General features: G+C 33.1%; 1 protein-coding gene across 4 annotated transcripts in view; it reads right to left on the bottom strand.

The window, feature by feature from the left end:
- Positions 1 to 16,975, bottom strand: part of LOC123006662 (lachesin-like) — a 117,963-nt gene that overhangs the window by 22,759 nt on the left and 78,229 nt on the right. For all 4 annotated transcript variants that reach the window (XM_044401312.1, XM_044401313.1, XM_044401314.1 and 1 more), the window contains exons 3-5: positions 15,272 to 15,479; positions 4,770 to 4,928; positions 3,156 to 3,284 (exon numbers count right to left, since the gene is read on the bottom strand). In XM_044401312.1, the coding sequence (XP_044257247.1) occupies positions 3,156 to 3,284; positions 4,770 to 4,928; positions 15,272 to 15,479 (496 nt within the window). The remainder of the gene's footprint in view (positions 1 to 3,155; positions 3,285 to 4,769; positions 4,929 to 15,271; positions 15,480 to 16,975) is intronic.

Genomic DNA, 16,975 nt, shown 5'->3' with positions numbered 1-16,975 from the left:
TACGTCCAACCCCTGTTTGTTCCAAATGCACTACTTTGACGGGAAGCCTGTACAGCTTCTTTATATAATGCAACAACTTGCCGTCATTGCGATTTTCCGTGTATTTATCAAGAGACTCCTGGCAGTGTCTCACGACCCTTAGTAAATTCTCATGGGAGTCGCCCACTTGACCAGTGGAAGTTTTTGTTCGAATTAGTGCCGCAGCAACTACGACCAAACGATCCTCTCGGCCTAAATTGTTTACTACAGGCGTTGAGTTTGTTTCATTTATATAGTTCCGGGATGACTTTGCATTTTTCGCAGGTGTCGTGTTTGTTTGTTTATCTTTGTGGAGTAACGTATGGTGTAGTAAATTGCACGTGCCACATCTTAGCTGAGATAAGCATTTTTCATTGAAGTCGTGACTCAGACAATTAAAGCATATTTTTTTCTTTTTAATTGTTTGATATCGTTCTGTTGGTGTCATCTTCAAGAACTTTTCACACTTGAAGATTGGGTGCGACTGGTGGCATAATGTACAGGACGAGTAACTTTTTGTCTGTCCTGCAACATTTTGAATTTTTTCCGTTTTCTTGAAACTGGCGGATGTTTCGAGCGATTGGAATCTTCGCTCTAGGAAGGTCATCACACATGGAAGGGACTGCACCTCAAAGGGACTTGTTAACGATTGCTCATATAACTTGTTTGTTTCATTGTCCCATTTTCGGCTAACTATTCTGCCAATGATAGGACCTCATGGTTCAGTGTCAATACCCAGATTGTTGATTGCTTCTAGACACTCGTGTACAACATCGTGTAACTGTTTTAGACGATGCGCAGATTCGTACTGAATGTGTGGTAGATCTAAGATTTGATCTATCAGTTTGGTAACAATCAGACGGCTATTCTGGTATCTTTTCTGTAGTAGTTCCCAAGCTGTTTCGTAGTTTCCGTGAGTAATTTGGAGATGTTGAATGTTGAAGTACTGCATTTTTTCTACTTTGGTTAAAGAAGAATTTTCATGAATCACTTTCCGAAACAGGTCATGAAATGTTGTCCAATTTTCATACCCTCCCTTGAATATGGGTAGCTGTATTTTCGGTAGATTTATGTTTGGTTTCGCTGTTTCTGAAATTTTGGCCTCCAACTTAGCTATGAAATCTTCGTATCTGTATTCTACTTCCCAGATGGTGTCTTCAAAATAAGAATCTTGGTCAGTCTGATGGACCATCAATTCTTCGTGGAATTTTTGGATTGGACTCCACTGTGCAGTAATTTTCTTCATGAAGAACTCATACCTGCTTTCTTCAATCTCGACAATTGCTTGTTCAATGGCTTGTTCTCATTCTTCCTCGGTTCTCGGATGTCCCTGTTGGTTTGCTTTGGGACACTCGTTTAAATATTTGACGGCTTCTTGATATTTCTTCTTGATTTGAAAGTAGTCGGATATAAAATATGGATGATCTGGAACTTTCAAATCTTCCAACTGTTCATGAAATTTTTCTGCTCTTTTCATCAACTCCTTTAAGGTATTTTGGCGCTCGGCCACATAGTCATCAGTTTTCCTAGACAATAAATCTTTTTTGGAATTCGTAAGTATTTGATTAATTTTTAGCCCGATATCCTCTTGACAGCGGGTGAGTTTGTTTGATTCTTCCATTGAAGCCATATTGATACGCGTATTGTAACACGATCCTTCACTTTACACTTGTGTCACTCACTTTTCACTCCGGAATTATGAGAATTGTTGGCTTGAAGGACCATGAACAAATTCGGACATGAATATTTCACGGGAACCTCACATAAATTGGTACTGTTTCACTTCCTGGTTCGAAGGACCATGAACAGATTCGGACATGAATCTTTCACCCGAACCTCACCAAAATTGGTACTGTTTCACTTCTTGGTTCGAAGGACTATGAACAGATTCGGACTTGAATCTGTGGAGTTGTCACGTCAGCCAAGTGCAGCCTCACACTTGGTGGAAATTATGGCCTGGTTCTGACGTCACTGATGGATGGTAGAAAATGAGTAGAGCAGCGGTTTGTGATAAACTGACTTTTATTTACAATTATTACAAAGCTAAGTTGATTGAACTTATTACCATATAAGGTAATCCTGGCAGGTGGTGACCTACATTAATTGTTGCCAGTCAGCAATTCAGCAGTTTGTCATGAGGTGACAAAGTGCAATAACATTAATTGTACATTTGAACTTTCCTTAAATGGAAGTATTGCCTAATTTGTAATAAGCGGATGTCGCTTCCAAGAGTCGTTGACCACAAAGTGCAACGCTGTCAATCGGAAGTTACCTTCTATTCAAAAAAAAATGTTTGATTGAAGATTTAACAATAACATTAAACAGAGTTACAATTGATGATATAACTTCCTTGTTTCCTCTTCTAATAGCCTGTAGCAAAAAAACTTGGAAAATTATTTTTCCAACAGAAATAAATAGAGTCAAAGCGCAAAATTTTAACTCTCATAACTTTTTAACATTTTTTCCATATTCCTGGTATCTTACCTTACATGGCATTTTTCTCTGGGGCGCGAATTCTGGAGCATTCTGTATAATAAAAATATTTTTAAATGGTACACTTTAAGTAGATCTACCGGATGTTAAAAACGATATGTCAATATATCAAATACCACACCCCTGGGTCAGCCTGTATATAAAACGCTCCTATTGTTGAAAATGCAAATAATAACAAAATTTTCTACCCTTAGAAGTTAGCGCAGAGACGAATTTCAATATTAGACGTGGAGTCTATAATTTTAGTGTGCTTTTCGGACGCTATTGTAATCTTGACAATCTAGCTGCAAACCATTTCCTGAAGCACAATAGTAGCTACTTTGTGTCGCTGACTGTACCAGATTACAGTTCATAAACTAGTCAGGCGTGAGAGTTGATTCGACGAAAAATAGGGACGATGTAATTATACATTTTGCTGCTTATTTAGTTGAAACGCACTTGATTCACCAGTTTTCGTTATGTAAAATAAAGAAACTTGTAATGTTACAAAACTAAATATTAAACGCACTTACATCCCAGTCAGAATAAAGTAAACATTAATTTTCTTTTGTAAAATAATATAAAAGAAAAAATGTGGTTGATAGTAACAGACTTACTAACGGGGCTCTGATATTTAATTGAAAAATTTCAAGAATAGTACTTACAGTCGACGCTAACTTTGATTCTTTTGCTCACAGTTGGGGGCACCCCATTGCTGGCTATACATAAGTAAGCTCCCATATCTAATCTTGAAATTCTGGTTAATTCCAGTGTTTCTCCTTCCCACTCAGAAACTGAAAAATGAATACAAAGACAATACCTAGGGCAAATAAAGGAATGTAATTTCAATTATCCTCTTTAAATATATTATATTTGGCAAGAGGAAGAATGACAAATTTGGTTAATAACTGCAAATTTAATTATGTATACAGTCAAGCATATTTAAACCCCAAGAATAAAAAATAAAACAAAAATTAAGTACAAAACGGTATTTCATACCAGATTTAGAGTTTCCATGACATGTTATGTGATTACGTGGGCAGAGAAAGCTCACCATTTAAACTTATGCCGCTAATTCAGTTTTACTGTTATCATTTTTTGACAGTTTATTCTTTAATTAGCACCCTAATCATATTTTATTCTCGTCTGACTTACTCCAATATATCTCTCAATAAATTAAATTAAATGAAATAAAACTTTTTTTGCGTATCATAATTAAGTTACGCTAATTACAATGATTTACGAGGCTGTTTTCTAACGAAAATGATTGCAAAGCTGTCACATTCCCTTTGAATCGATTAGTTGATGAAGCCAACAAAGCGAAGCTACGTGTATAAACAACAAGAAAGCTAGTTGAAATCAGATGAAATATTTTGTGGTTACTCGTTCATTTTGAGACAATTAAAACGTGATAAGACCTAAGTGAAAAGAAAATAAATTAACAAAACTCGTGACAGTTATGAGGTACTGTCGTGTAAGGAGCAATGTAAAAACGTAGGTGCTGAAAATAGAAAACAATTACTGCTTCTTAAAGCACAAAGACCATCAAACCGAAAAAATTACACTCACTTACATCTACAAAACTCAAAAATTTGACTTTCAAAAATTTTTAAGCTCCATTAATTAACAAGAAATGTAATAATGTTAAAAGCTGTTACATTAATTTTAATAAAAAAACAGAAACTGTCAATTAGCAGCGTGAGATAGAGAAAAGTTGGAAAGCAGTTTCAAGTTTTGCAAAACTACTTTTCATGCCATTTTCTAAACAGTTACCAGTTAAAAAATTGTTTTTATGTCATACATTTTGAAATGGCAAATACATACCTTCACAATAAATTGTTTTAAAAGTTTAAAAGGCTAGGTGTGCGAATTTGTTTGGTTAATTTTGTGAAACAAAGTTTAAGCAAAGTTTTAAAAAGGTTGATTAATTTTTGCCGTATTTAACAAGCAATTTGACAATTAATCTTCAAAATTAAATTTGTTGGAATGAACTATTCAAATTCCTGTTTTGTAGAAAATTTGCATATAAAACTGAATTAGCATAGCAAAGTTTTCACCGACTATTGCCTGTAAATAAAAAATCTCAACCGGGATACTCGTTAGGAATATTAGTCACCATAATTTCATTAGTTTGAAGGGTGTTCGAGGAAAAGTTTTGTCTTTTTGTGAAAATAGCAATAAATATGCTTGAGTCTGGACAGCAATCTACGTTAGGAAACTTTGCGAAATAATATGGAAACATATGTGAAGTAAGTTGGAAAGTAAAAGCATAGACTAACCTGTAAGTGTCTTGTTTATTGCGATCTTGGAGTTATCGTCCCTTTTCCACTTTACACTAGGTTGTGGAGATCCCGTAGCTTTGCAGGTTAGCGTCTCATTGGCGCCTTCCCTTACTATAACATCGCTGCTACTGAGGGAATCGTCTATGTTAGGCGGCACTGAAACACAGACAAACAACTCAAAGTTCAATCTTGCAATATATTTCTAAGTCTTACACATTCAAAACTCAAAGACAACGTTTCATGTTTCCTTCTCATATAAATTGATAAAAATTTAATTGTGTTGGTTTTCACCAAAAGACCGAGATTTCGTCTCCGATGTCACTCAAATTAGTTATAACGTTAACTTGGCGAACGAACAAAAAACATTTCCCTTCAACGATCTCTATAACAGACATACAATTCAAGATATGATCTTAACTCTGGTGGAAAGAATTTCCTTTGTACATGTATCTTCATAATCCATATATAACAGAATTTATTTTGAACATTGCAAAGCTTTTTAATTACGAAGTTTTTTCTTGACACTGCATAAATACCTTGAACCATAAAGATCAGATTAGGTAAACACATATTATAATTACTTTGGTGCAAAACCAACATTACGATTCAACTTCTAATTACAAAATATGTGAATTTGGATTTAATCCGGCTTACACTCAGATTCTGATTAAAGTGTTTTCCTCTAATTCGTAAAAAGTATTAACTTTGTTATTATAATCCACATCAGTTAAAACTATTTTAAACTACCTACTTGTTATTGAGGTAAAAAAACAAGGCATAAAATGAAAAATTAGTGTTGTTTTCGTTTTTGTACCGGATAGAGAAACTAATTTAGCAACTGTGATTATTGTGATTGATGTCATATATAATAAAGCTGGTAACGTCTGGAAGAGTGGAAACACAATGTGAGCTCAAAATATTTCTAATTCACTTGGAATTTTTCCCATGTTGACTGATATAAAGTGAGAAGTATGAAGTAATTAGATTTGTCTGAGAGTTGCAAAAGAAGTCTTTCGATATTTATCCGTTTGAACAATTTAAAGAAGTCAAAGTTTGTCTGACAGTGTAAAGCCAGCTAAAGAAGGTAAGGGCTTTTGCGCGCCCGCATCTATTGACATGAACTACCTTCCTCGTACTCGGATCATAACGCCGTGAAATCCACTCTGGATTATCTACTCTAGAAGGAACCGTTTTCGAAGATCAAAGACTTTATTGCTCTACCTGTTACCTGATTAGGGGTTGAAATTATCGACATTTCCCCACAGAATACCTTATTGGTAATAGTAACTTGGCATAAAATCCATATTTATTAGTTTTGGCGATTGGCTTCCCGAACTTGTTATCTTTTGTGCTTAATTCTTTCGCCTCTAATCAAACCTCACCTAAGTCAGCATTTGATCTTTAATGCAAACTTTCATTTCCACATCCCGTTCAAAAAATCCAAATCATTTCAGACATTTCTTTATATACCTGTGAACATTTTCACATTAATTCCTCGCTATCTTTGAGTTTTTTAAGTCTAGTTTACATTTAATTTATTTTCTCCCAAACTTTTAGAGCAATTTTTAACTAAAATTACATCGTCATCTAATAATGCAATAATGCAAATAGCACCTTGTTATTAACTGCTGAATTCTATCGTTTTCAACTGCTGACTCATGAAAAACAACAAGAACATACGAAGAGTTTGAAATAAACTCAGATTCTTTATATTTCTCGTACGCACACTTTCGTGCTTTTCACAAAAAAAGAACTAAGTAAATTGTCATTTGCTGAGTACGAACTATATTATTGAAAGTGGGAATGTAATTTTTTTCTTTATTATAGTCGTCAAATCGACGACTAAAATTATTTTGAAATAAATATATGAGTTCTATTACTTCAAAACCGCATAATATTTATTTTTTAAATAATAATTAATAATCTCTACTTCTTGTTGGATCTTTTTGGTATGGGAGTGATAAACACAAACACAATTTAACCCGGCACACTAAACTTTTGTTTAAAAACAGAACGCGTTTCAACCACAAAGTGCTCATCCTCAGGTGAGAATAAAACTCTCACCTGAGGATGACCACTTTGTAGTTGAAACACGTTGTGTTTTTAAACAAATGTTTGGTGTGTCGGGTTAAATTATGTTTGTGTGAATAATAATCTACATGTTTATTCACATTTTTTTAGATTAAAAAAATATAAACATGACACTACCAAGGACATTATTATTTCTTTTGCTAAAATCTTGAAAAATTTTTGCTGGCGTTTCTGACAACACTGTGGCATTCTGTAATAATTTAGATAAAATTATTACTTCCGTCGCAAAAATTTGCCAAGTGAGACAAAAATTTCTAATAAAAATTACTTGATTGAAGTGGAAGATTTAAAATGGTATTATTATGTGAAACTTTAAGGTAGCCGTGCATCCTCTCAACTTCGCAAGACAAGTTCGGTGGCCACAATGGCTAATCTGAAACGTGACTTGCATCAAGGAGAGACGGTTTTGCGATAATGCCGTATAATTTACCAAGTTGGGACACACACATGTTTGACACAACGATCGTTACTCAAGCTCCTTTACAATTTTATTTACTTTCACAAAAATATTACTCATTGGAGAAACAAAGCAAAAGTTTTCTTAATACAATGTTTATAAAAAAACGTAAAAATTTTTCACCATTATTATTAAAATCACATTTGTACAAATTTGAATACCAAATACCCATGCTAAAGTTTAATTTATAAAATCAATGATTGAAGGAGAGACAAGAAGAGTAGACATAAAGAGTAGTTAATCAGCCCAGGTATGCGGTTGGTAGTGGGGGTGGGCGATATTGAAATTTAAATATCGATAATCGACACAATAATCTTATCGGTTAATATCGATATATCGATACATATATTGAAGTATCGATATTATTATCGATAAATGATAGTAATAAATAGTTGTTGCCGTTAAATATTTAAAAAGTTAAAATAAAAATACATGTAGTATGCATAAAGTTTGGAACAAAATGTATAATTTAGTTATGTAATGTTTTTGCGAAAAATGCTCGAACCCGTCGATTTTTGTTTTTAAATAGCCTTCTTTTGACATAAAAATTTTGTGATGACGTCATCTGTTTTGAATTATCACCAAATTGAGTTATTCCAAATTTATAGTTTTTGCTTTCAGCGTTGTGCAGATCTCACTTTTAAAATATCTTTAAAACGGTTCAGTTTAGGAGTGTTAAAGGTTATACGTTTTCAAAATAGATTACTGTATTGTTTTGAAAAAAACACAGAAAATATGACCTACAACTGCTGGAACCGGAAATTGAGCAGATGTATCCGGTTTTCGTAATTACCAGTTTAAAGGTATGTTCTCGCAAGTAACTGTTTCAAATTTTATACTTGGTCAAAGTGTTCCAAAGGTATTACAAAAAAAAAACAAATTTCATACCCACATTCCGAGGGCTGTAAAATTCTTATCAGTACAGATAGGATACGAGTTATTATTTAAATTAACATTATTTTATAAGTCAATTTTGAGGTTCAAATATTGCTTCATATTTTTGAATAACCCTGTATAATAACCCTATGACTGACTGACATACAACACACTGCCTAAACCACTGAAGCTAGAGGGCTTAGAGGTCCGCTAAAAAAGGATTTTTCGAAAATCGTCTTCTAAAAAGTGCATTCTGAAATGAATCAAGCATCATTTGGATGCTTTTTACTTCGGGCTTTAGTTGGTAAAAAAATTGTGCATTTGATTGATCAAACAACGAGTTCAGCCGTGTCCGCGGGCCAATCGCATATCTCTAGGGGTGTACTAAGAAAAAATTTTGGAAAGTCCTATGTATTGGGGCTGAAAATCTTAAATTTGTTGAAATCCAACAACCTCTCAATTTTAACTCAAAACAAATCATGGAATCAGCTTGGTCCGCAAGTAATTCGTCATCCACCTCTGAGACCAAAAATTTGCAATTTTTTTTGAAGTTTTTTTTGTGACGTTAAATAACATTTTAATCAAAATCAAACAACAGGCTACACACCACTTATAACTCATAAATAAAGCAAAGAACAGGACTATATAGTTCTATAAAATAAGCCTATAGAATTTTGTAAACGGACCATTTTTATATCAGAAATCCACGCGGACGAAGTCGCAAGCGAATGCTAGTTGTTGATATAATTTATAACATAACTTAAAATCCGTAACTAAAATGCAAGGACTTTATGTATAGAGGTTACAAAATAACTAGTGCTAAAACCATAATATAGATATTTATCGTTCTATCGATAATTATCTATACAGGGTGTTAAAAAAAGATTGTAAAATATTTAAGGAAGTAATAGTATAGACCAAAATAAACAAAAAAGTCTTAATAAACATGTATTAAACTGTTTCGGAGATATCACATTGAAAATTTTTAAAATTTTTGCTAGAAGTTTTTCTTTTTGTTGGAACAGATTGCAAATAAATGTTTCAAAAAACGAATAATCTTCTATAACTCCGAAACCGTTACCTTGCGGACCCAGATTTATTAAGACTTTTTTGTTTGTTTTGATCCACACTATTACGCTTTTTCTTCTTATTGGATCCTCTTGGTATGGAAACGATGAACAAAAACACGATTAAACTCGTCACACCAAACTTTTATTTCAAACACAACGCGTTTCAACCACAAAGTGGTCATCCTCAGGTGAGAATAAAAACTGTTTTTTATTCTCACCTGAGGATGACCACTTTGTAGTACAAAACGCATTGTTTTTGAAATAAAAGTTTGGTGTGACGGGTTTAATCGTGTTTTGTTCACCATACTATTACGTCCTGAAATATTTTACAATCTTTTTTTAACACCCTGTATTTATCGGTATATCGATAATAATTATCGATAATAATTATCGATAATAATTATCGATATATCAATATCTCCATAATTAAAAAATTATCGATAACTATAGATATACAAGGTGATTCTTTTAGGGCCTACATTAGAAACTTTTTAACTTCTAATGCAGATAGGAATTTGAAGTTTTGTACACAACCCAAATCGACCAGTCTAAGTTCAATTAAATTATTTTCAAAATGGCTGAACTTCCGAAACTATGAGAAATTAGCGCCAACTTTAAAATTTCAAATGGTAACCACTTATTTTTATTGCATTTTTGAATTCTCTTCTCCAAATTTATCGATATTTTTTTAATATTATATCGTTACGTCGATATATCAATATTTTTATCGAGTAAAAATTCCCAGCACTCGTTGGTAGTAATTTTCTGTTTAGTATGTGTGAGACGTAGATACCTCAAGTGGAATGAAGCGTAGAAACATTTTACTTTTATCAGTAGAGAAATTCTTAATGAATTCTTGTAGTTAAAAAAGTTTGCAGCATCCGAACAATAGGTTTGCTGCAACGAATAATAATGCAAGACCTCAAGTCAGAGGGTCAAAGTTCATCTTGAAACCACAAGAGCCCGGTATCCCACTCTGCACTCGCAAACAAACTGAATCACGTAGATTTCTTGATGGAGTTCAAATATGAAGCAGGTCCGCATTTAGCCTGTTAGTCGGTGTAAAGTATCTAAGCGCGGTAGCCCTAATAATGCGTGAAACAATTTCGAAATGAGGCTGAGTAAAGGTGTGAATTGTAGGGCGTTGTACAAGAAAAGAGATAAAATGATATGAGTATAGTTAAGTGACTTCTTTCCAGTGCGGCACTGATTGGCTGGCCGGAAAAGAATTGAAACAGGCAATGTCCCTCACAATTCCTCGACGCATTAAAGGTCCACTTGATTGCGGCCGTATTTCTTCTCGGGGGTCGAGCGCTTTCATTAAGCACCCCGCCAATACGGTTAAATGTAAGCTATTGTGAAAGTCGAAACTTCCAATTGAGTCTTTGGTTATTCCCTTATAACAGGTAATTCATTTGAACCTAAGTGTAGCTACATTCTTGCATTAGGTGACGAAATCCTTTTTCTATCTCCAACACTGACTATTACCATACAAAGCTCTTCCATTAAAATCAGACAGAGAACTCCCCGATTCACCTCTTTGTCCTAATAATGGCTCTGCATATGGCCTAATCCGATTACCATACAATTCCGATAGCCACATAAGCTCAGGTAATATCCCATCACTGCGTACAAGAAATTTTTCACACTACCAGTATTCGTACTAATTATTAGACTTCCATTTCACGTTTGTTTCTCTATTTTGATTCAACACAAAATGTTCACCTAATAATACAAAAATAAAAAATACTATACAATGCCTGGCTTGTCTTTTATTGATTGTTTGCCTCCAAACGATTCGTAGAATCTTAAAACCAAATTGGAGTATAGTAAATGATTAAATTGTTTTTGGATACGCGATAGGCTGTCATTAATGCGGTGTTGGGCAACTCTATCAATAAATGTACGAATACTATTTTTATAAAATTTTGGTTTGTTGCAATCTCCTAATTGCTATAGAATAGACGATTCTTGTCAATACGAAATAATCATTTTATTAAAAATTCAGCATCACTTAATTATCGTGTATACTCTTAATTTTTATTGCCATAATAAATAAAAATAACAATAATTCAAGTCAAGCCTTCCTAAATGTCTCACAAGTAATGCATTTAGTAAGGCTGTAAACTATTGTTTAAGTAAATATAGTTGCAAGGTTGAAATAACATTGAACAAAGGAAGAGTGCGTAGTTTTGAGGGAAATAATTGATATAATAGAAGAGTCATATCGATAAGTTTGAGGAAAATTTAGCATAATGGTTGTGATTTAGTGAGCTTTGCAAACTAGCAGGGTTGCGATTCCTGTCTGCGGAAGGTGAAGCCGTCTGTAAAGCCATTACCTGGTCAATTACATCGAATGGAATTGAGGTTTTGGAACTGGAGTTATAATTGAAATCTGTGGGATAGTTGAGATTCCCTTAAACCTAGTAATTGTCAGCCTTTGTATGGGAGTGTGGGAAGTGATAATGTTCTTCAATTGGCAATTCTGTTGCGGACTAACGAAATTTTTAGTTGACCTTAAAAAAGGGACAAGCGTTCAGTTTCCTGATGGGTTGTAGCTGGTCGAAATTAGTGGATATAGCAAGAGTAGCAAAAGCATATCGAGCCGAGATTCCCCTAATGTAATAATGCTTTAATCTGTACCCGCCCTAGATACTCGACAGCTTGTATGCCAATGTCCGTAGAGCGCTCCTCCGAACGAACTTAGACATACGGTGTATCATCAATCATGAAAGCAATCAAGAAGTCGCGGAACGCATCATGTATTTATTCTTTCTTCCTACAAGAAAATAATCGTAATTAGCCTTAACTACCTCTTGGGGAATAAACTCGAAACTCACATCATTTTATCTTGGCAGAAAATGTGACAATTCAACTTGAACCAGCAATTAACATCTACATCTACATCCACAATCACACTTACGTTCGGCTATCTGAAATGATGTTACGTTTAGGATTATTGAGGCCGATTCTAAAGTGCTCACTTAGATACAATCAACGACACTCAAATTTTAGGAATACGGTGCCTCAATAATCGGCACGTTGGATTAAGGTTTCAAGAGTACGTGATATTTAAATAGGTTAGAATAGGATCTTATATTTCCTTATGTAACCAGGACGGCATTTTCGGAACAGTGTGTTCTATCTACAAATCTAGGCTTGGCTTAGCTTCCACATTAATTCAACCCTCGTGATATAAAGTCAACAATTATACTACGTTGGATAATTCCATTTTTTTCAATATAAGGGATCTTAAACTGACGTGTATCGCCGTCCTCAAAGCATCACTACTTAATTAACGACGCACTAATAACTATATCGCGCATTTTAATAACAGTTAGTAGCGTCTACTGAAAAATAATAAAGCAATGAGGAATCCAAAAATAATAAAATATAAAGGTGTTCCTTTAAAAAAATTTAAATTGATGTCACTTCCGGTGAAACAAGAAGCGGCATTGATTGAGCATCTATCCCAAACAATAGATGACAAAAAACTGTTCAACTTTGTTCTAAAAAATAATGCAGTTATGGCTTCGAACGTGTTTCATAATTCAGCCTGTATGTAAAAAAAATCATTGCGTAGGCGGCTTTTCGGAATTAAAATCAATTTTTTTCTAAAATGGTGCGTCGTACAAAAATAAAACAAAAGAAATTTTTTAAAGAAAATTAATTAACAAATAAAACAATTCATAAAATGGTTTCCAAAGCAACACTTTTCACCTTAAAAAGGTTAAAAGTTTCACAATTTTTGATAGTACTAGTAGATTCAGCGCCAAAATAATTACCCCAGATGCAAAATTTTGTAAATTTGCCTCAACTGAGTTAATTGAAAAAAGAGATCTTTTACTTGCCATGTTCAGAGGGCTTTAACTCCCTTAGGAAGCATTTCCTAAGAACGTAGCTCCAACGAACTTTTTTTTATATTGACTTGAAGAATCAGCCCCGAAATCTTGTAACGTTTTTTTCGGACACTGTATATAATTTGTAACCAGTTTCTATTCTTATGAAAAACAAACGATAGGTTCTCTCTCCACTTCAAAAAAAGTAACTACATAAAATTTTACTTTTGGTTATGACATAATGGTGGTCTTGAAACACACAAGAAAAACTTTAAAACTTTTTGAAACACTATAACGAAAAAAATCAATTTAAACTCAGTAAAGTGTGTTAATTAATTAATTGAGTATAAAGCTTTAATTAGCTTGAAGCCAATGAATGAATTAAAAATAGTTTGTAGAGATAAACACATACATCGTCAGCAGTAAATTAAAAAAGAGACAAATAGCGGATCTTTATCAAGAGGTTAGCTAAAAAGCAAACATCTTCGTAATAGCCTCTTCAATTTGGCCACGAAGAGCAACTACTCGAGTTTATCCATCGTTCTTAATGGGAATACTTCAATCCCAAATGAGAATCAACAGAGTTCTTTAAAGTTGGAGGAAGCTATAGACTTCTAAAGTGGTTTGCTTTTTAAGCAAATATAAATTAAAATGGGGAAACGCTAATATTGTTTTAATTTCTTATTGAAAAATTAGTATTTCCGGATTCTTAAATCATCCACTCTAATGAGTGCAGAAAGCAACAGAAGGTATATTTTAACTACTGTTTTCTATTACGTAAAATAAGATGCATCTCTAAAACTTTTTAACAAATAAAATTCTTTCAGTACACTGCAAAACTCAAGCAATGCGAACACACATTTTTTAAATACAAATTATAATATTTTCTCTTTAAAAATAAAAATATCAAAACCTTTAAAAAGTAACTGAATAGTCTAAAAAAATTTGTTTTTCGAAAAATACAACATAATGATATCTAGTGTTTTATGACAGTAGCAAATTTGCCATATGCGTATGCCCAGAGAAAAATTAAGTCTTGAGCAAATTTAATGAAAGTCGTAGCAAAAATTGCTCTTGTAAAAAGTTATGTCAAAAATAAAATGTGTGTACAGCAATAAAATCTTGAAAGAAAATCAAATTTCATTGGCTCTTAAATCTCGAACGAAAGTCGTAAAATTTAAATATTATACGAGAAAAAGGAGTCCAACTTGGTCGAATATAATACAATTTAGAATTCCTTATTGAGTCCAGTAGTCAGTTGGCGATCAGCAACATGTCCCATGAGAATTGTGGACTTGTCCAAGATTTAGGTCTGCGGAAAGTGTCTCTAACCCTTCGGAAATCTCATATACCAACCCCATGACTACAAAATAATTTAGAATGGGGCGCATGAATTTATATTATTTTTAATATAGTTGCTGGCAAAATACACGTTGGTGTACGAAATGCGAGTGTTTCAAATGTCACGAATAAGTTGTCTTTAACTTGACAGATATATGTCACTGATGACAGCAAACATAAAACAAACGAAGAGTCATTTTTTGTTTAGGGTTAACTTAAGCCACAGAGATTTATAAACACTGTGTACACCATCAAAAAAAAAACAAAATAAAGCGTAGAAAACTATTTAATGCAAACAACAAAGTTTAGCTTTTTTCCTGTTCATAAATTAGTATTTTGCTGGTTGCGTTTGTCTTGCTTCTTGTATAGTGCTTGAAAAAGAGAGAGATGATTCATTTGAACGTTAAGGGCGCAACCAAAATTTCTCATATATTTCAAAGTAAGTTCAACGCGAACGATTGTACAATCTTAAATGCATTGTCAAAAGTATTGCAATTAATTATACTGAATGGGCAACTCTCATCTTTTTGTCTGAGCAATCTGCAGTAACAAATGAACAATAACTTACGAGGGCACAGTTGCTAATTAAGAAATACATGTTTGAAACTTATAATTAGTGAGGATTGTTCCAGTCTTAACAGCGGTTATGCTGATGAACGTTAACAATCCCATTACGTTTATTCTCGATGCCCTCTCATTTATAATTTACCCTCTAAAAGTATAATTAAATCTTTCGCATAACCAAAATCGCAAAATGCTTATGTTCATATCAGCATTTTATTGCTAAATTGGATCAATATGTTTAATCTTAATTATTTTTCTTACCGACAACGTGGAGATATCCGAATTGTGTTTTCGCAGTAACGGTATTGATTTGGCACATATATCGTCCTTTATCTTCCTCTTGTACATTACTTATGTGTAAAAACCAAGTCCTATGTTTATCGTGAGTAACGCTAATCCGAGGATTGCGGGTGATCACATGGTTGTGAACAGTCAAGATGGCTGACTGTTCAAAATGCATCCACGCCACCTGTAAACAAAAATCTATCATCATTATTTGTCAAAAAACAGTTTACTGTTTGCTACACTATAAACAAGGTTCCAGAGACGTTACAAAATACAAAAACTTTTGATATGTTGATTTTATGACAAACCCTATATCTATCTAGAATCTCACTATTACATATTGACTAGTAATAATTCTTTTAGTTTCCTACAACCTGTAACATACTGAGCCAAATGTTATTGATTCTGTATTTGAAGTATTTCTTGATTTAATCTTCGAACTAGAAGTTTGAGTTGATGATTTTGAGTGAGGGAGAACTAACTACAAATATGATTGACGCTACTCGTCCTGTATACTAAATCTTTCCCCGCGGCCTATTTTGCTCATCTGTGTCCCTTTAGACCTGCTTCGCGACATCCTACAACTCGCAAGTACAAATTTGTTAGAAAACTACCTAAGCTCAAATAATTTAATAAAATCTCTTTACAACTTACTCCTACACACAGAGAAATATTGTTTAACAGTGAGTAAAATACTCTCGAATTAAATAATTCTTAATCTTCGATATACGCAAGTAAATATATTCTCCAAAATAGAAAATTATTTGCTCAACCTGCATTTCTTGAGTAGAAACATAATTGATTTAATATAAATACTTCCATTGAGTTTTAAATCAAATAAATACAACATTAAGAGTAAATAACGTTTATTATTGAAGTAAAATCTACTAATTCTTGAAGTAAAAAATAATAATTTCTTCTGAAATATGGAACTTTTGGAAGAAAAAATTGTTTTCTTGACATAAAAACTTACGCATTCAATTTATGAAACTGATTTATTTAATTTGAACGCATCCTTATTTGAAGCTAACAATTGTAAAGTTTCATTCAAATAAATATTTTTTTGATTGAAAAATTCAATTTTGTTGGGTAAATTATACAATAATCTTATTACAAAGATAATTTTATTATAAAAATAATGAACATGGCATTCGTACAACTGTTATATAAAATTATGTCAAACTAAAACATTAAAAAATTAAACATTCTAAGATTAATAGGAAATCAAAATATGCATTTTTGAAAGCGAAACATACAATTCACCTTTCGGTAGACTACGTAATATAGTAGGAACGGAACTACACAAATCATTTATAGAAAATGRAATTGCTCTTTGCCCATCAATGCGCTCAACTTATAAGCTGTACGTATAGTGTAAAGAATAATTAATTGTTTTCAACTGCTTACAAACAAAAATACATCCTTATGAAGCAAATAAACTTAATTTGACTCATCTGAAACATTTCTTCAATCCATTCAGTAACAACATCTAAAATATTATACCGTATTAATTTCATACCAGGACAAGCAACTGTATTTACCTTTAAATTTTTGAATGACAGTTTTGTCAAGTCTGCACGATTTTAGCAATAATTTCTCCATTGTACAGTAACTGCAACTTTATTTAACTTAAAAAAACGTCTTGATCTGAGCTGCGTTGGGTCTCACTCTGGTCTCTCT

The sequence above is a fragment of the Tribolium madens genome, unplaced genomic scaffold (assembly GCF_015345945.1).
Source record: "Tribolium madens isolate multiple individuals breed KSU strain unplaced genomic scaffold, Tmad_KSU_1.1 Scaffold_2;HRSCAF=44;Tcas5.2_LGX, whole genome shotgun sequence".
NCBI classification, from domain to species: Eukaryota; Metazoa; Arthropoda; class Insecta; order Coleoptera; family Tenebrionidae; genus Tribolium; species Tribolium madens.
This window is presented reverse-complemented; position numbering and strand designations above follow the sequence as displayed.